Genomic DNA, 21,121 nt, shown 5'->3' on the forward strand with positions numbered 1-21,121 from the left:
GGGAAAAAAAGAAAAAAAAAAAAAAAAAAAAAAAAAAAAAAAAAAAAAAAGAAGTAAAAGGATAAATAAATTATTTAATCATGCTCAAGAAACATTACCTTCCTAAATTTATTATCTGATATTTGCAAAGTATTGTTAAACCACTAAAAATTTAGCTTTGAAGAACGAAAAAAACTTAGTCTTTCATTAGAAAATCTGAGTAACATAATGGATTTTCCCTTATTAGAAGGGCTTTTGTATATTTCCAAAATTTAACAGGAAGGACAAACTATAATTACTGCCTAGAAGGAAAGCTTTCCATACATTCCCCATTGTTTTACCTCCCATACCCTACCTTTGACACTTTTTACAACTAACCTCCCAACATCAGGCATTAGTTCTTTCAAATCATCCAGGGATGGCTTCTTTTTCAGTAATTTCTTATATAAAGCCAAAGGAAAATGGAGGTCCACAATAGTAAAGTTATAAATTGCTAATCCACAGATAACACCAATCAAATGAAATAAATCACTGTCTTCAAATGTCTAAAAATACAAGGAAGAAAAAGTAAAAACTTTGTCCTCCAAGTTAAATCATTAAATATTTTCCAATTACAAAAACATATGCTTATACTAGAAAATTTTTATAATAAAGGAAAAGGTTCATCTTCATTACAATCCCTCTGGGATAACATCACTGTTAGTATTTTTGCACATCTCCATTCAATGTATTTTTTAAGATTTAAGAAAAATTAATATCTAGCTGAGATTATATTATACATACAATTTCACAAATGGCTTTTTCCAGAAATAAGCATTTTTCATGTCATTAAACATTAAATTAATAAGTGAAATGTTTACTATAACATATTTTTCTGAATTAACAAATAATATACATTTAAAGTTTGAAAAACGAAATACAATATTTAAGGTTTTATCTCATTTTTCTAATTACAGTGCAGCCTTATAAAACGAAGGTCACAGGTTTAGATCCCCATACCAGCCAGCCACCCTTCTGCCTCCAAAAAAGATTTAATTGAAAAATAAGTATTTTCTTATGTCATTAACTGTTCTTCTTCAACTGAAAATGATTTTTAATGGCTACACATTACATCACATAAAAGTACAATGAGTTGCTAAATTAGCCATTTTACTGTAGCTGGATTATTGAAACATCAAAACACAAAAACTTTTATTTTCCTCTCATCTTTACAGAAGTAATATATATTCACAGATAAGTCTGTGAGCATGATGGTTAAGAGAGCAAATTTTTTTTTATTAGAACTGGGCTCCAACCTAGTTCAGTCACTATGTAGCCTCAGAGTTTTCCTAAGTCAAAAGATAGTTAAGCATACTTGCTAAACTGTTTTCCTCCACACCTGTTCCAGTTTATACTGACATTTGCAGTCCAGAAAAATGCCTCTTTCTAATTTACACCTGTATATACACACTGCACACACACACACACACACACACATTTTTGTCTTGAGATTAAAAATAACTTTAAGAACAGGAACTAGACGAGGATGCCCACTCTCACCACTCCTATTCAACATAGCGTTGGAAGTACTGGCCAGAGCAATCAGAGAAGAGAAGGAAATAAAGGGCATCTATATATATCGATCCTATATATCGAACAGCCTAAAGCCTCTACAAAAAACCTCTTGCAGTTGATAAATGATTTCAGTTCAGTAGCAGGATACAAAATCAACACGCAAAAATCAGTAGCATTTCTTTTCTCCGATAGTGAACACGCAGAAAGAGAAATCAAGAAAGCCTGCCCATTTACAATAGCCACCAAAAAAATAAAATACTTAGGAATTGAGTTAACCAAGGATGTGAAAAATCTCTATAATGAGAACTACAAACCACTGCTGAGAGAAATTAGAGAGGATACAAGAAGATGGAAAGATAGTTTTCTGTACCCTTTACACAGTCTGGTAACAGCTTATATGACAATGGTCAGGAAACTGGCCTTGGTATGTAATATACTGCTGTCTATTTATATACTTTTTTTAAAAAAGAAGGATGTTGACATCTTTTAATATGAGGGATCTTCAAAAAATTCATGAAAAGATTCGTGTTATCTTTTAATTTCATATTTCCATGAATATTTTGAAGTACCCTCATATATCTTATTTTATAGATTTGACTCTGGAACTACATAAATATTTTATATTACTATAAAACTAAATTAAATTTAAACAAACGATCCCTAAAAATAAAAAAATAAGTTAACTTAAATGTTTATCCACTTGGTGGTATAACCATACACAGAGTAACAATTTTAAATGATATCAAAATACTATTATTTGGCTGTATATTTCTAGTATGGTATACCATAAGGACAAAAAGAACTGCAAAACAATTTTTAAAATTTTTCAGGAATCATAACATTGGTGGTAATGTTGGTATTGCTAGGCAGTAAATGTATAAGTTGGGAACATCTTGTCATAGCAAGTACACCAGGTAGCAAGGAAGCTACCAAAGAGTACTAAGGTTGTTTCGAAAGGACTTAGGCAACTTGAAGAGTTCTCTCTGGACGAGGAACAATATGGGCATCAATAAAGATTATAACTGCAACTGACTGAAAAACATCAAATACGTTTAAATCCATGCATACATAATGGTACTTGAAAACAAAACCAAAAAGCAAAATGTTACCACTGGAAAATGCTAATGAACCAATTCAACCTTTTGAAAAACTGGTAACCAAAGAGAGAAAATCCTTTCCCATATAAATGGAACTACTAAGAAATCATGTAATGTGAAGAAATTTCTCTATATTGAAGTATCCAAGCTAATAAATGAAAAAGAAATATTACAATTAGAGCAGCATCATTTTGCAACCCCTAATGAATTGATGAGTCTAGGCACTGAGCATCAATGACTGCTAATATCACATAAGACAGCCAACCTCCTTGCAGAATGATTAAATAATACATCACAGTTTTGTGTAACCAATAGTAGATATTCTATTCAAACTTCTTTCTACTCAGAACTCTACAAACTGAACCATCCATTTCACTTACAGACTCTAAATCAATCTTTTTCCGTAAAGGGCCAGATGATAAATATTTTAGGCTTTGTTGGCCATAGGGTCTCTGTTGTTAACTACCAAACTCTGCCTTTGCTGTTGTAGCTCAAAAGCAGCCATGGACAATAGGTAAATGAGTGGGTGTGCCTTCGTTTACAAAGACATGTTGTGGTGGAAGAATCTGGCTCGTGAACCAAATTTGCTGACCCCTGCCCTAAATGACAAGGTAGAGAAATCAATAATCCTTAAGGATAAATTAATTCTTCCTAGAAGAAAAACTAATCTGCTGAGTATTATGCAATCCCCAAACTAAAATCAGCAGAAGGAATAGTCAACATTATTTTCAGGCTGACTATCCCTTAATTTATTTTGTTAATTTGAAATGTGTGTTAAGCACTAATGTATTTTGACAACTCCAAGTCCAAAAGTTTATAATTTTTCAAATTGTAATAAAGCAGATCTATGAACAAAATATGTTAGAAATCCAGTAATAACTCTTATTTACTGAGTTAACTTGACCCTTATAGGTATACATTCATAAGTATATACACAGAAGTAATTTAGATGATTGGACATTTTACCTTATCAGAAAACCAAATGAGCCTGGAATCTTCATAATACCTAAACATGCCATATTTAGGATCCAATAATTCCCTCATGATGAGCAAGAAAAATTCTTTGCGTACCCCTCCTGCATCAACAGCATCTTCTCCAACAAATATAACCTAAAAAAGCATAATGCAAACACTGAATACACTGAAAAGAAATGAAAATACATTCTGGAGACCCTACAAATGCTCAGCAATTAGTAGTTTGAAAAATTAAAAATACAATTTTATTTATTAAGCTTCACACTAAATACAAAAAAGAAAACTTTAAACACAGCTTCTGAATAAAAGTCCCAATTAGCTGGCCGGTTAGCTCAGTTTGTTAGAGCACAGTGTTATAAAATCAACGTCAAGGGTTCAGATCCCTACAATGGCCAGCTGCCAAAAAAGTCCCAATTACACAAAAGAAAATGTCAAATTACCTTAAGCGGCTTTTTGTAATCTATGTTCTTTGTTTTCCTAAGGACTTCCATCGCATCTCCTACAATATTTTCTCTACGCACCACTAGAATTAAGCAGGGATTCACAGATTCAATAACTGGGAGAAAAAGAGAAGAGACGTTCTGTCTGTGGGCCTGGTCAACAGCCACCTAGAAAACAAAAGATTAAAATTTTAATAGCAGTGCTTTGAAGAAGCTACTGTGACTGGATAAGCTATCCTCCACAAAAAATTCCTATGCTACTGAATTCAAACAGCACCTAACACAGTATCTAGTACAGCATAAAAACTTAATAAACTGAGCATAAAGAGTACACTTCTGAATTTTTTATATTAATATGTAATTCACAACACCATTAAGTTAACACAGAATTATAACAATTTTCTAAAATTATTTTTTTCTTTTCTAAAAAATACCTTTTTCTAAGCTGAGCACTGCCTTTTCTAAAAAAATACCTGGAGGGAGTAGGGATGGAGAGTAAAGAGAAAAAGAAAACAGCATAAAACAAACCTTTAAAGAGAGAAAAAGGAACAACTTGGCTAAGGAAGTATTACAGAAAAACATCTTGTAGCATGGTCACCGTACATGCTCACAAACCAAGCATCTGACTTTTACCATTTAAAGCCTTTGTTCTTTTCCTTTAGTTTTCCTTGTGTTCTTGTTCTAAAATATCCCATTTTAAAGGCATCAAATGATTAACTTACCATTTTAACAAAGATCTCCAAAAAAACTGGTTTACTAGCTGTTAGTATAGAACCCTACAAAAATATTTTTTTGTTCTGTTGATGAAAACGGAAATAAGCACATCTCTAAAATTCCCTCTAGTATTTATTATTAAGAGGTTAAAAGGGATTTACAACATCAAATGCATTTATTTGAAAAGAATAAAAATAGTTGTCAAATTCAGGATTTTTTAGTCTTTTCAAGTATTTTCAGAATATTAAGCATTCAAGGTTTTTTTCATTCTTTCCTTAGTCCTTAGCATGTATATTAGTCAGATAGTCTATACCAGAGCATGAAGCTCAAAATCTTTTGTATTTGCAGGCTCAAATAATAAAGCAAACCTTCTGTAACACTTCAAAGTCATAATGTGAACTAGTTTTTAAAATCTTCATTATAAATTATGAAAGGTGCTCAACATAAATTAGAGGGGGCAGGGTGAAAGGAAGAGGAAAAGAGAGAAGTGCAGGAGATGGCGATGACCAACCTCAGGAAAATACCTTATTACTAAAACTTTTCTTCGAGAAAATTTCGTATCTTCCTCCTAACAAGGGATCAAACGCTTCCTACTTTGACATCATCTAACCTCTAGTAACTTCCATCTTTTACCTACTATATAAAGAGGGGATATATAATGAAGCAAAATTTTGAAACAAATCTACATCTACATATTGTCAGTAAACTAGTGAAACTGTTCATAAAGACTGCACATTTTTCTGTAATAAAAGAGGTTTATAGCATTCTTTAGAGAAAAAAAATGGCTAAAGGTTAAATTATTGTATTTTCACTGCAGCTCTTTTTTATAATTAGCCCTCATAAAAATATTCATGTCAACATGTAGCAGTCTTTTTTATAAATACCCAACGTATTTTGCAAAAAGACCACAATGGTATGAAATGTCCTCAAAGATTACTGATTATAGGCAAGTTTCAAATACTTACTTTTTAAAACCACCACAGAAACAATTCAAAAAATACTCTCAAATCAGATTAGCATTATAAAATATTTTACCTGCATCTGTAAGACTGCATCTGTTTGTAACAGAGTAGTTTTTGCTTGGGCATCAAATACAAATGGATATGTGCAGATTGTAACAGGGATATCTGCCAACTGGAAATAAAAAATTAACTTATTAGTACAAGTTGATTTGTGATATATCTATTGTGGGTGCTGTCATTTCTTAAAGTTGATCACTTTCCTGGTTTATTCACTCATGTGTGGTTCAGAAATTACAAATAAAACATATTGCTTATTTCTGAACATAGAATTTTTATTGATAATTAGAGGAAGCATTGGAATAAATCCAATTCCCAACTTTAGGAGGGAACTGTTTATTTAAGAGTCCATAAAAGTGTAAATTACAAGTATCTTTTGCTTAGCATATATTAACTCCAAGTTTCAGTGAATTAGGTTACAAATTTATTCTAAAGTTGGGGCTCCTATGATAAATACAGTATCCAATTCTTGTATGTTAGAGCTACTCTAGCAACTGAGGCCAACGATAAGTAATCTGCCTATTCCTTCATTTAACAGATATTTACTGAGTGCTATTAAGATGTCAAAATTAGTATAAGCCCAACAATCTGTTCACTCATTTAACACAAAAAATAAGCACATTATTATTATTATTCTGTCAGCCTTTAAAGTTAGGAGAATTGGCCTATTGTTATCATCATCAGACACTAGACACCTTATAGACAATTATTTATCCTAGCAGGTAATGCAGTAATTGATTGCTGAGTATTTTAACAGTGCAGTAAAATACAAAGAGATATGAATTGTCAGTCACATATTCTTGCAGTTGGAGGAGGGTCTATTCCTACCATCTACCCAACAAGGCAATATTTTCATGCTAGCCCAGACACAGAGCTCCTGCTATAAGGCTTTCAACGAAGAGTAATACACCATGAAACAATCCACTTCTTTTTAAGTGATTAGAAAGTTCATTATATTATCTGAATCTGCATTTTCATACATCACTCTGCAGGAAAGTGTATGTGCCTTAAATATTTCAAGTCCTGACCATGCTCTCCCTAAACTGTCTTTTTTCCACACTAAACATTTCCAGTTTTCCTAGCCATTCTGAAAATAATATGGTTTATAGCACATCTCCAACCTAACTGCCTTCATTTGAATGCATTTCAATTTGCCTAAATCTCTCTTAACTATGGCCACCAAAAACAAATTAATCTAATATTGGCCAATTACTATCAACTCTTTGTTCTCAACATATAAGACAATGTAATGAGTCATATGCACCTTACAGTAAATTATTACTCTTCAATATTTTTCATATGACAAAGTTTGTCTCCATTCTGTATTTGTGTCATTACCTAGCTATTGATCATAGAAAGTCATTTTACTTCTCAAATTCAAAAAGATTTAGATATTTCTAAAGTTCCATTTGGCTTCCAAACTCTATGTTTTCATAATTTTATGTATTACTTATATTTAAGAATGAGGAATCAAATATAATTAGGGCTATAATTATATTAGACCTATAACTTAAAGCTAACAAAATGCTTCATAGATTCAAGCAATAGGAAAAGCATACCAAAAAAATAAACAAACAAAAAGCAAAACAAAGCAAAACCTAACATTGATAACAGTTAAGAGAGGGATTATAGTATTTCCAGTGTTAAAAGGGTGGGTTAGGGTTTTGACTACTTAAGCCAACAACATGGTAAAACTTTATATATTAGGATAGTACATGAGATAAAGCAAGGAAGATAATCATACTGAAAGAGTTTAATCTTGTGACCATTTTGAGTATCAATTATTAGTTTAGAAAATGAAGGTCATTTTAATTCTCTAAGATATTTTCTGCCTTGTTAGGCATTTATCAAATTTTAATATAAAAGTTTGATATTTTATATTCTGAGGATACATTACATTTTACACTGGAAGACACAAAGGACAGGAACTATTTTAAAGCAAATATTGTTGAAAGTCATTATATATGTGTAATGTTAACTAAAACAGGTTTTAATTTTCTTCAGAAATTTTTTCTGAAATGTTATATAGAAAAATTTCTATAGACTAAATTTTTTAAATGACAGTCATATATATATATTTATACATTTATATTTTTTAAAAAATCATACAAAAGAATATTTGGCTCTCCTATCACTTAGGACAAAACAGAGTACAGTCATGTACCACATAATGATGGTTCAGTCAACGATGGGACCACATATATGACGGTGGTCCCATAAGATTATAATGGTTATGCCATATAGCCCAGGTACGTAGCAGGCTACACACCATATACCATTTGTGTGAGTATACTCTGTGATGTTTGCACAACAATGAAATAGCCAATGATGCTTTTTCAGACGTATTACTGTCATTAAGCAACGCATGACTGTTTGTCTTACTCTGAATATGAGACTTTATTGCACCAGACTTACCTCAGTTAATCCATGGTTGACATCCTAAAACAGCAGTGCAGAATGTAACAATAATGAGGAAAGAGCAATGTTAGTGTCCAAATTTAACTATTTCTATTCAAAGTAGCATTTCATATATTTTGTTACAGCACAATATTAAATTAACAAGGTAGGAAATAACATCTACAATAAAACTTACCCTTCCTACACACACCTTATGTATCTATATCTATGTTAAGACTTTTGTTTCAAGTACCTTGTGATCATAAAATTATTGAGGCTTGAACATAATGAAATTTGGCTACAGCAAGTAAGCACCCCCATTTGCAGAACTTAGGTAGAAGAGGGAAACTAATCCTAAGCCTGTGACTTGGTCTTGATGAAATAATTTTATGGGTCAGTTTCTCTACCTGGAAAATGGAGAAAATATTCCTCAGATTTCAAGACTTGGTTAATCTTGACAAAATATTTGTGTTTGAAAGTGTTCAGTAGAGATTCAAAGACTATGTGAAAACAAAGTGAGGGAAAATAAGCCATAAACTGATTTTATTTGACAGAAATAACCAGTAAAACATATGGTAACTTAAATTAAGCATTCTTTAAACCGAATCAACATAGAAAATACAGGACAGGGCACAAGGGGTTGGTAAGGAGAAAGAAAAAATGAAAGGAGAAAGATATCTTTATGAAGGATATAATGAAAGCTCACCATTTCATTGAACAAAAATGTATACTTTCTTGCAGAAAGCTTCCACATACGCTCAGAGCACAGACTCATGTAAAGCACTAGAATCTTCAAAAATATGTTACTAGGGCTGGTCCGTGGCTCACTTGGGAGAGTGTGGTACTGATAACACCAAGGCCATGGGTTCGGATCCCATATAGGGATGGCCGGTTAGCTCACTGGGTGAATGTGGTGCTGACAACACCAAGTCAAGGGTTAAGATCCCCTTACCAGTCATCTTTTATTTAAAAAAAAATATATATATATATATATATATATATATATATATATAATGTTACTAAATTTATGGATGGTGCCTTGTGTAGTGAGGAATTCTTATTCAAAGAGAAAGTACTGCCCTCAGCTACTGGGCGGTTGATCCAGGTCCTTGGAATGTCATGCCTGATAGGAATGTCTTTGTTTGCCTAATGTCTCTTGCCACTAGACACTCTAACAAGGTGATTTACGATGGGGACTTAAGGCATGTGGTGTCAGTTCTGCCTCCAGAAGAACTGTAGACTAATAGCCACATGAGCAGGATGTAACTGAGCCCCAATAAAAATTCTCAGCTCCAGGGTTCAAGGGAGCTTCCTTGATTAGCAATATTCTGTTAGTATTGTCACACATCAATGCCAGGAAAGTAACTCATTCATGACTCCATGGGGAAAGAACAACAGAAGTTCTGTTTCTGGTACCTTTCCCAGACTCTGCCCTATGTGCTTCTTCCCTTGACTGATTTTAACCTGTAACCTCTCCCTATAATAAATGGTCAATTGTTAGTGTAACAATTTTCAGTGAATTCTGTGAGGTCTCGTAGCAAATTACTGAACCAGAAGGCAGTTTGGGGAATTCCCCTCAAACTTGCAATTGGTATCAGAAATGAAGGCAGTCTTGTGTGGACTGTTCTCTCCCACGTTGTAAGTGGCTAAATTCTCACATGCTTTGAGGTATATCATTTGAGGCCTAAGATATTAGCAAATACTAAGGGTTCTCTCACTATACTGTGCTAAAAAAAACGTAATAACTTCGTATAGCATACATTATACGAAGTTATACGAATGGACAATAGGTAAATGAGTGGGTGTGCCTTCGTTTACAAAGACATGTTGTGGTGGAAGAATCTGGCTCGTGAACCAAATTTGCTTTTAAAAAAAAAAAAAAAAAAAAAAAAAGCCAGAACAGTATATACATAAGCAAAACATGAGTCTATAAAAATCATATTCTGAAAAAGTAAATTTGATAACAGTTTCTTTCAAAAAATTCAGAGTAACAAGTTATTACTACATAAGTGCTCCTAATGGCAGTGTTAATAAGAAGAAAGTATTTAGAGGCTGCTCTGCAAAAAAGCCCTTTAGATTAGACTAAGTTTAACTGAAAGGCGATTTAAAAAGGATATTTACAGCATATCTTGTGGGACAATTCTTTTAAAAGACTTTTTTAGAGCAGTTTTAGGTTCACAGCAAAACTGAGAGGAAGATACAGAGATTTTCCATATAGCCCCTGTCCCCACATATGCATATCCTCCTGCATTATCAACATCCCTCTTGTAGGACCATAGGTAAATATTCATAGTGTTTCTTTGCTTATTCAAACTTTCCTAGTAGTAATAGCACTTTTTAAATGTCCTAAGAAAGTTTGAATAAGCAAAGAAACACTATGAATATTCACCTATAGCCTGCTTGATAACTATACTAGATACCAAGGGAGTTTATATTACGGGAGATGGATTTTATCCTTAGAAAATAAAGAAATATCAATACCTATGCATTTCTTTTTTATTACTACACGTGCTAAGCATGTCATTATCCATTAGGGAAGTCAATAAGATAATGTTAGAATTTATAGTGTGACTAAACCATTCTAAAGCAGAATAAGCTTTGGTTATACCAAAAATTTGATTATGGAGAGAGATGTGAACTAGTAGGAATATGAAAATAATGGGACACGTGAAAAACTTTAGAAAAGAGCGGCTATTAGACATGTAAAAGGACTCATCTAGGGAGAGGCATCAAAAGGAAAACCAGGTTATGATCATTATTAGAAATTTCAATTTAAGAATTAAGGATCATAGATAAAGGCACAAACATTTTAAAAAGTAAATGCTTACAAAAGCAAGAATGAATGAATCCTGGGAAATATCAGAGTTGTAAGGTAGCTCAAATGGAATTCATCCAAGTAGTATTTTCTAAGAAAAATTAAAAGGAAAACAAAGTGGTGTTGGGGGTAGAGACAAAACAAAAATATGTGAGGTCAATTAAAGGTCTATCACTAAAAATTCAACACACCACTCAATGGGTGAGCTACTATTGGCTCCAAATCCACATACTCAAGTTCTAACTGAAGGGAGTGGGAGCCCTGAAATTGGGCTAAGGCATGTTTAATTTTTGTCCTAAAAACTGACCTAACAAAGGCCTGAAGGAATGGTAAAAAGTCAGGGTTTCATGGTCTAAGTCAGACTTCACTAAGATTGCTTTTAACACACAATGGTTAATGACGGTTCCAGTTTTCACAGACAGAAAAAGATGCAGCACCTTGGCATGTTTTTGTCTCAACTGATTATTTACAACAAAACACTAAATGGCATTTTAAGGCCATAACATATGATGACTCCAAAAACGTACAAAGAGAGGATACTGAAGTTATTGAAGTAATTCAAATAAATGTGAAGGGTCTTGGCAACTAAGATAGAAATTAAAAGATACTTCTAAAACATGAAGGAAATGGAAAACACACAAACATAATATGGTAATACAATGCATAAAGAAAAAAAATGACATTAGGATCAGTCGAAGAGTCTGAAGACTGGAAACCTGCAAAATATTAATGACATTAAAAACGACAAGGGAGCTTTAAAAAGCAAGGATGAACTTTTCTGGGAAATATTAGAGCTGCAAGAAGCACAAATGTACTTTGGTCAACTTCCTTATTTTATTGAATGAGGAAGAAACCCAGCCCAGGGAAGTTAAATACTGGTATATCTTCCCAAAGCTGGTCTATCCAGATGATATACCAGCCTATCCTTCTGTCATGTCACTAGCTCAGCACCTGTCCACAGGTAATGTATAACAACTTAACTCCACACAACAAATACAATGACGATTTATACACACACCATAATTAATACTGAATAAATAAGATTTATGACATAAATATATATAATATCAAAGACTGTAAAATTTTCACCAATTTACCACAATTTCTTTATTGGTACTCACTTGCATCTACAGTTATACACAGTTCTTAAAAAAAAAAAAAAAAAGCATATGAATTTTTAAAAAACCACTTAACTTGAATCTCACTGTAAGTCAAACAAGACAGCCCCAGTATAGACCTTTCTATACTTTATTCTGAATTAGTAAATTTTTACTAGATAATATTGATGATATACATATATATTAATTAAAAATACAAGAAAGGGAAGAAAAAAGAGCAAAGAATTTGGTAGTAACCATTAAGGTATTTTTACAGACAATTTAAAAGCAAAGTAAAAGGAGCGGAACGAAATGTACAACTTGAGAACAGTACCTAGAAAGTGGAGACAAATTCATCAAATAGCAGAAGATAAAAAAGAGAGAGAATGCACATGCTCTTTTACTTTGCCAAGAGATCACAGAAGAAGGAGACAAAAAGGAAAGAAATCCAACTGAAAAAATTTCATACATCAAGATCAGAGTATTGGAAACAAACAGAGAAAATTATACACTAACTACCAGGAGTTAGAAGAATCAAGCAAAAACTTCCTGAAAACATGTAAAGGGAAAGAGTCATGTGAAAAAGGATGGGAGAATGGAAAGGGATGAGGTGAAAAGTGTGGAGTCTCAGCAATACAAAAGGTATTACATAAGGGAAGTCAAGAATTCCACTTAATTAGTAATTAGGGTTTATGAATCAGGGAAGTGTATATATGAGATTCTTAAAATCCTTGACTGGGAAAGAGGAAAAAAGTCCCAGCAGATTATGGCATAAAGACAAGATCATTTTCTTGCAGTTTAAAAACTAGATAAAGTTTTATATCTATATATGTACATAAAACTTATGAGACATCCATTTCTTTTTTTAAAAATTTACTGTGTATATTTAAGGCATAAAACATGATGTTATAATACATGTAGTAAAATGGCTACTATATATGGCATATTTTATATATCTGTGTGTGTGTGTATATATATATTTGGGGGGGGGTGGCAGCGGGCCAGTAGGGGGATCCAAACCCTTGACCTTGGTAGTGGCAGCGCCACACTCTAGCAACAGAGTAAACTGGCCAGCCCTGAAATATTTTTTATAATTCATAGTAATTATGTTCTATCAAAGAATATTTTAAACTTCATAATGAAGCAATGAAATTATTTCCAGATCATAACTTTTATTCAATAATGATACACATGTCTGTGTATATGTGTATATAAATGTTTGTACGTGTTTACAAATACACACATACACACATCTATATCTTCACAAAACAGCATGTGAGTATCCTTAAGGCAGATTCTATAAAACTTTACTAACAGGGTCCACATGATGTTCAATCCAGTATTAAGGTAGAGATGCAAGTATAATCTTATAAGAAAAAAAATTCCTTAAGAGTTATATGTAAATGTGAATTGTGAACATGCACGTAACTATCTCAAAAAAAACCCAAAACCTCTGTGAGGTCAAATGCCATAAGATAAATTAATGAACTATTTAAGAGTTGCACAAAGACCTGAAAAGTAGGTTGCCAGACTTCTATTTCCAGTTAGATCATAACACCCCAAATCATGGGTTCTAGGTTCTGGTTTCTAAGATGTGACATTAAACCCACTTTACAAATTGAATAAAAACCAAGCTTCCACTGCCACAAACACCTAGTCAGTATCATGTCTGTCTATGAAGAGACAGAAAGGAAAAGCAAGTCTTGCTTAGGGAAGGTTAAAAACCCCCAAGAAATAGATTATCTCTCTTGCTCTTACAAATAAATGCTCTGGAGGAAGAGTTTGAAAAGCTATGCCTGGGTCAGATACTTAGTTTATATAGGGAAGGAAAAAGGAAATATTTATTCAAAACATTGCTGAGGTCAATTATTTTCTTTCCTAAAAACTACTCCTTGTCTCCAGCTTCCACTCCACTTTTTTGCTCCCCTTCAATGTAGAACATCTGGAAAGTATTGCTTAATTGTTGTTCTCACTTCCTCACCTTCAAATTTCTCTTTGGCAACACCCCAACCCTAGAATGGCATTATCAAGGTTACCAGTGACCTTCATGTAAGCAAATTTACTGTTCAATTCTATGGTTTTACCCTACTTCTCAGCAGCATTCAACAGTCTCTCCTTCACGTTTTTATTTTGGTTTCTACAACACTCTCCTAGTTTTCCTCCTACCTTACCTGCCACTCCTTCTTAATTTCCTTTGTAGATTTCTCTCCTTTCCTCACCTCATATCCACTCTATTAGTGACTCTTATCCTTTTTATCTCCAAGAGGTATTCTAAATCCATTTCCTTCTTCCATATACACAATTAATATTCTAGTTAAATCTATCATTTTCTCTCCCCTAATCTACTAAAACAGCCTTCTCACTAGTCTCCCTCTTTTCATTTTTGTCCCATTCTCCACACAGCCAACAAAGCGATTATTCTAAAATATGAATCAAATTATGTTCCTCCCCGCTTACTACCTGCCAATGACTTACCATAACACTTCAGATAAAATATAAATTCCTAACCCTAATTCACTAAATTCTCCATGATCTATCCGGCTCCTGCCCATTTTTCTGATCCTTCCCCAGAAATCTCCCCACTCCCACATTTTAGTCATACTGGGCTCTTTCTATCCTTCAAACATGTCAAGCTGATTCTCACCTAAGGTCTTTTACTAGATGTTCATTCTTCTTGAAATTCTCACTGTGCTGATCTTACAGGGCTGCTCCTTATCATTCAGATTACCACTCATACTTCATCAGACAAGGCTTTTCTAACTACCCAATCTCAAGAAACCAATCTTTACTATATCCCCTCATTTTGATTCTCTGTACAATGCATATTATTGGCTAGTATTTTTTTCTGTGTTTGACTGTCATCAATCTTACCCACTAGATTATAAGTACCATAAGAAACACAGTCCTTATCTGTCTGTTTCACCACTGTATTTCCAATTCCTAAATCAGTGTCCGTTACATAGGAAATTCTAAAGAAGTATATGTGGGGTTTTTTTGTTTGTTTTGGCAGTTCGGCAGTATGGGGATCTGAACCCTTGACCTTGGTATTATCAATACGACGATCTAACAAAGTGAGCTAACCAGCTAGTCCAAGAAGTATTTGTTGAATGAGCAAATGAGTAGACCTAAATCAGCAGAATGGCTATAAACCTGACCTAGCCTCCCAGTGATTGTGGAGAAAAATCAAGGAGTCTCTCCCAGTCCAGACCCAAATATGTAGGGAAGGAAAAGATGCTCTACAAGTGACCTAATACCTAGAGATGAGCGTATCCTAAAAAAGCACACACTAACCAGGCTTCCATTCAAAAACTACTGTACCTTTTTAGTGCCTACAAGACATATTCCAGATACTACCAGAGGTACTGGAGAATAAACAGACAAGAGTACTTATCCACAAGAAGCTTATAGCTAGTGCCTAATAAGCAATGAAAGGTTACTCATCCTTCTACAACCACTCTACACATATTAAATTACCTGCTTTGGGGGCAGAAAAGTTGGCCTCAAGTATTTTAAAATGACTAGCAAATGAGAGTATTAAATCTATTTTATATTTTACATCTAGCTGCTTACCCATTTCTACATTAAAATTTTATGTGCTTAGTTCAAGTTTTTTAAGGCTGTGCTACTATTTCAATGAGACATTAAGCATCCAGTTATTAAAGACCTAGCCACATGGAAAGAAGTTTGTACACATGTGAATGTATATTAAAAATCTAAAATAAAATTAAACACACAAAAGGGAAAATCAAAAACAGAATCAATGGTTCCAGGGTTCTTTTCTGGTAATTTTGAAGTACTAATCTGATAACAATAATACATTATTAAGAGTTCCAGTATCAGGAACTCCCGTACTCTCAACATTAGAGAAATAAGAGGCAGCCTCATGAAAAATAAATGAGTTAAAAATCCATGTCACATTTACAGTTTTCTTTAGAAAAGTGTAATCTACCTCTTTGGTTTGTTTTTGGTAAAAGAGTACAATGTTTGCTTCTAAATATTGTATAATATATAGCTACTCCTTTGCAATGTATTTTTATTTAAAAAATAAGCTCTGAATAAAAGCTCTTAAGAAACTCTGGTATTTCGAAAACAAGCAATTATTTCTTTTGTATTAGAAAAAATTACACGTAAAAATGAAATCACAAAATGCACAGGAAACATACCATTCCATAGGCCTGTTGTTGGACCCAGTTGATATAATCATTCCTTATATCTATCAATTCTTGTACTTCATGTATATAAAATTTATCATACTGTATAATCTGTCCCGTTTTCTCATTTACCTACAAAAAAAAAGTGTAATTAACATTGAATTTAACCAGTACCTAAGAGAGTGAAAAATGCTTAAACAGAAAAAGGCTTTAGAGATTTCTTAGTTAATATCCTCTTCCTATAAAAAATAATTACTGAGTGCCTACTATATGCGAAATGCTGGTTGGGTGCTATAGGAGACACAAAAATTTATAAGATGTGGCATCTGCATTCAGTACTCCAAAATCTAGTAGAAAAGAAAGACATAAATGTTTTTTTAACTACAACACAGCATGAGATATTATTAAAGCATATATGGTATATATAAAATAGAAACTGCAAGAACTTTTGGCTGGAGAATGGGACATAAATAACTCTGTGCTGATTAGAATAAACTTTAAGAAGTGACATCTGGGTTGGTTGTGAAAAATGAAGAGGGTCCAAATTACCACCCTAGAGATTACTTACTAACTACAAAGGGAAAAACAAATCTTTACAGTGAAGAGCAACATATTAACCAAGCGATCAAACTAATTATCACCAATACTGGGACAATGAAATACAGTTTACCCTTGAACTACATGGCTTTGAACTGCACAGGTCCACTTATACATGGATTTTTTTCAATAAATATAATGGAAAAATTTTTAGAGATTTGCAGCAATTTAAAAAAACTTGCCAACTATGAAACCCAAAAATATCAAAAATAATTAAGAAAAAGTTAGGTATGTCATGAATACAAAAAAAATATATGTAGATACTAGTCTATTTTATCATTTACAACCATGAAATATACACAGATCTATTATAAAAAGTTAGAATTTATCAAAACTTAGGTACAGATCATACATGATGCCATTTGCAATTGAGAGAAATGTAAACAAATGTAAAAATGAAGTATTAAGTCATAACTGCATAAAATTAACTTCACCACATGCTGTACTACTGTAATAATTTCATAGCTACCCTGTTGCTATTGCAGTGAGTTCAAGTGTTGCAAGTATTAGTTTAAAATGCCCATAATGCTAATCACGTCACGGCAGATCATCTGTGGGAGCAGATCGTCTCTCTGGTAAATAGCTTATGACAGTAAAAAGTGATCGCTCCTGATTCTTGCATATTTTTTATCATGTTTAGTGCAATACCATAAACCTTAAATAATACCATGGAACCCATATGAAGTGCCACTAGTGATGCTGGAAGTGCTCCCAAGAAGCAAAGAAAAATAATGACATTAAAAGAAAAACTTGAATTGCTTGATATGTACCATAGATTGAGGTCTGCAGCTTTGGTCGCCCTCCATTTCAAGATAAACAAATCCAGCCAGGACCATTGCAAAAAAAAAAAAAAGAAAGAAAATTTGGGAAGCCATCGCTAAAGCTATGCCAGCAGGCGCAAAAACTTTCCACTTTTTGCAAAATACCTTTTTATCTCATATGTGTGTGCAGGATTACTATAAGAAAGGCATATCTATAGGCTATAACATGATTTGAGAAAAAGCAAAGTCATATGACAACTTAAAGCAAAAGGAAGGCAAAGTATCTAAAGCAATTATATTAGCACATAAAACCCAATATATATATAAAGTATAATACATAATGTACAAGTGGAGTTGATCCCCAAAATGCAAAGTTGCTTGGCTTAACATTCTTTCAGGAAAAAATTATTTGTTCATCTCAATAAATGAAGAAAAAGCATCTCACAAAATCCAATACCCATTCATAATAAACACTCTCAGCAAACCAGGAATAGAGGGGAACTTCTTCAAACAGATAAAACCCACCCACCCACCCACACACAAAACCCCACAGTAAATATTATACTTTCTGGTTAAAAAAAAATGTGTGTGTGTGTGTGTGTGTGTGTGTGTGTGTGTGTGTGTGTGTGTATTTTGCAGCTGGCTGGTGTGGGGATCCAAACCCTTGACCTTCTTTCTGATAAAATACTGAATGCTTTCTCCCTAAGTTCAGGAACTAGGCAAGGATGACCACTATACCTGTTTATATTTAACACTGTACTAAAATTCTTAGTTAATAAAATACGGCAAGAAAATAGCATGATTGTGTACATAAAAAATACAAATGAATCTATAAGAGAATTACTAGAACAATAACTGATCAAGGTCAATATTCAAAACTCAACTGCATTTCTCTAGACTGGAAAAGAGAACAACAAGACTCAACAAACAAATGGAAAAACCAAAACCTGACTAAACTCTAATTTTTAAAAAAGTGATATAAAAAAATATTCTTACTATAATTGAGGAAATCTGAATATGCCTGAACAGACAGATGATATTGTAGAATTATAATTTATGTAAGAGAAATAATGGCACTGCTGTTATGTAGAAAAATGCCTCTATTTTTAAGATGAATGCTAAGTATTACAGGGTGATATCTGTATTTTCCTCCAAATGATTCATTAAAAAAGTGTACATACACACATATATAATGTGACCACATGTTAACAACTGCTAGAATGAGGGGCACATACAAGTAGAGGTTCATTATATTTATCCTTCAATGTTTTTGTATATTTGAAGATATTCAAAATAAAAATTGAAGCAGGAAGTGAATGGAAAGGATTTCCTAAAAAGGGCTTAAGGGAGAACATCCTAGGCAGAGAGAAAAGCAGTAGCTAAGGGACAGAAAATTTGTATGTACCTGCCCCAGCTAAACTGCTGGTCCAAGAAGAAGAGGCACATGGAGCAAAACTGGACATGACATATACCTGGGAGCTAAGCCAAGCTAAACCCTTTCTAGGTCAGCCAACCTCATCAAAGTCTCAAGCTGAAACAGGACCCACTCCAGCAGGAATGAGAATAAATGCTTATTGTTCCATGTCAATGAGTTTTGGCATGTCTTGTTGCACAGCATTACTGTGGCAACAGCTGATACATGGGGAAATAAATTAAGATTTTAGAGTTAACAAGTGATAGAATCAGAGTGATATTTTAAAAAATTGTTCTGTTAGCAGAATGAGGTATAGTTAAGAATGAGTAGAAAGGCTACTGGTAGGAAAATGAACCAGGATATTAATAGAAGATTCAAGATTTCTAGATAATAAGAAAGAATGTATGTCATGGCAGCTAAAAGGATATAGAAAATGAGAGAGAAGTCAAACCTAACCTCAATATTTCAAGACTGGGGGCGGGGGGGAAATGCTGGTAACACACACACACACACACACACACGTCAGGAAAAGAAGATAAACCTGGTAGAGCAGGAGTGGGAACTGGGAAGGAAAGGGTATTTATATTGAGCTTTTTTTCGTTTAAAAGTAATGGCAATACTATCAAGTAGCTCAAGAGAAAGGTTTGTCTCAGACATAATTGAGAACCATTTTCCTTAAAGGAGACAACTAAAGCTGTGGCAGTAGGTGAGGGAGAGGTAAAAAGTAAAATAAAAAAAGCCAAATGCAGACACTAGAGAGATTTGCGCTTGGGATAAGAAAATAAACCATCAAAACAAAGAAAGTTGATCTAATAGTTAAACTAAACAAACTAGTTAAGTTTCCTATGCAGAATAACAAAAATAACTTCATAATTTTATTATGCAATTAAGCAACGTATGAAAGGGAACAAAAGAAATCATCCAGCACAGGTATAAATCTAACCAGACAATGCTGGTGTCCAACAAGATGCTCAGCAAATATGAGACATCACAGCTGAAGAAGAAGTATTAAAAAAAAATGAGATGAATGAATGAACAATCAAAGGTTTAAGATATGCATATAGTTCATGGTTATAATGGCAATTTAAAATGAATCCTGTATATCTGTTGCATTTTCAGAGGGATGTATTAGAATGTGTGATTACTGTTAACTTTTAGTAAAAAGAAGTATGTAAGTTCCATGTTTTTCAAATTTTTGCTCTGAAGAATTTCTATGTAAAAGAAAACATATTTATCACTACCTACACCTCCTTCCATGGGGCAGGGGGAGGGGACGTCAGGTGTTAGCATGCATATCAAGATGGCAAGCTAAAATTTCCACTGAAATGCAAACTTCACCTCAAAATTCACTCAAATTTTCTGTTCCAATAGTAAAATAATAATAGTTATCATTATGGAACACTAAGTTGGCTTAATGCACATCACCTCATTTAAACAACCCTAGATATAGATACTATTAGCATCATCATACAGATGAGTATAATAAGGCTTAGAATTGGTTCATAAAGTTGACCAAGGTCACATAGGTAACAGAGCAAGAAATCTAACACACTTCTCTAACATATATGCATTCTTAACTAACGATATGACTGTCTAACTTTACTCCTTAAAATATGTTCAATATGCATAAATACATATGTGTATTTAGAATAGTTGTTTTTAGAAAATACGTTTTTTTCTTTTTATGAATATGTTTGAAATGCTTGATCCTATGGCTTACTCTTGAGAATACAAATAACCCAGTTTAAGAAGCATACATTTAATAATGCTACTTTTATTTTCAAAGTTGACACTTTTAATCCCTCTATTTATCAACAAAAGCACTTTGAGCTCTTCCCCCTCCCACCCCTCCACCCCCACACTGTTTTGATTAATTTATGTCTGTGACCAGGATACCTTTTGGGAGAAATTGACCATTGTGAAACTGCTATTAGTGGCTTTTAACAAAACAGAGATACCTAGTTTAAGGGGCCTGCCCGTGGCTCACTCAGGAGAGTGCGGTTCTGATAACACCAAGGCCACGGGTTCAGATCTCTATATAGGAATAGCCAGTTTCTCACTGCGGAGAGCATGGTGCTGACAACACCAAGTCAAGGGTTGAGATCCCCTTA

At 33.4% G+C, this 21,121-nt stretch overlaps 1 protein-coding gene across 2 annotated transcripts in view; it reads right to left on the minus strand.

The window, feature by feature from the left end:
• The window catches only part of HERC4 (HECT and RLD domain containing E3 ubiquitin protein ligase 4), a 117,569-nt gene that overhangs the window by 14,953 nt on the left and 81,495 nt on the right, over window positions 1–21,121 (minus strand). Inside the window, exons 14-19 of one of the 2 annotated variants that reach the window (XM_008567087.1) lie at window positions 16,251–16,370; window positions 8,194–8,217; window positions 5,795–5,893; window positions 4,046–4,213; window positions 3,597–3,740; window positions 358–524 (exon numbers count right to left, since the gene is read on the minus strand). In XM_008567087.1, coding sequence (XP_008565309.1) covers window positions 358–524; window positions 3,597–3,740; window positions 4,046–4,213; window positions 5,795–5,893; window positions 8,194–8,217; window positions 16,251–16,370 — 722 coding nt within the window. The remainder of the gene's footprint in view (window positions 1–357; window positions 525–3,596; window positions 3,741–4,045; window positions 4,214–5,794; window positions 5,894–8,193; window positions 8,218–16,250; window positions 16,371–21,121) is intronic. The other variant, XM_008567088.1, reaches the window with a different exon arrangement.

This window comes from Galeopterus variegatus, unplaced genomic scaffold, assembly GCF_000696425.1.
Source record: "Galeopterus variegatus unplaced genomic scaffold, G_variegatus-3.0.2 Scaffold293, whole genome shotgun sequence".
NCBI lineage: Eukaryota > Metazoa > Chordata > Mammalia > Dermoptera > Cynocephalidae > Galeopterus > Galeopterus variegatus.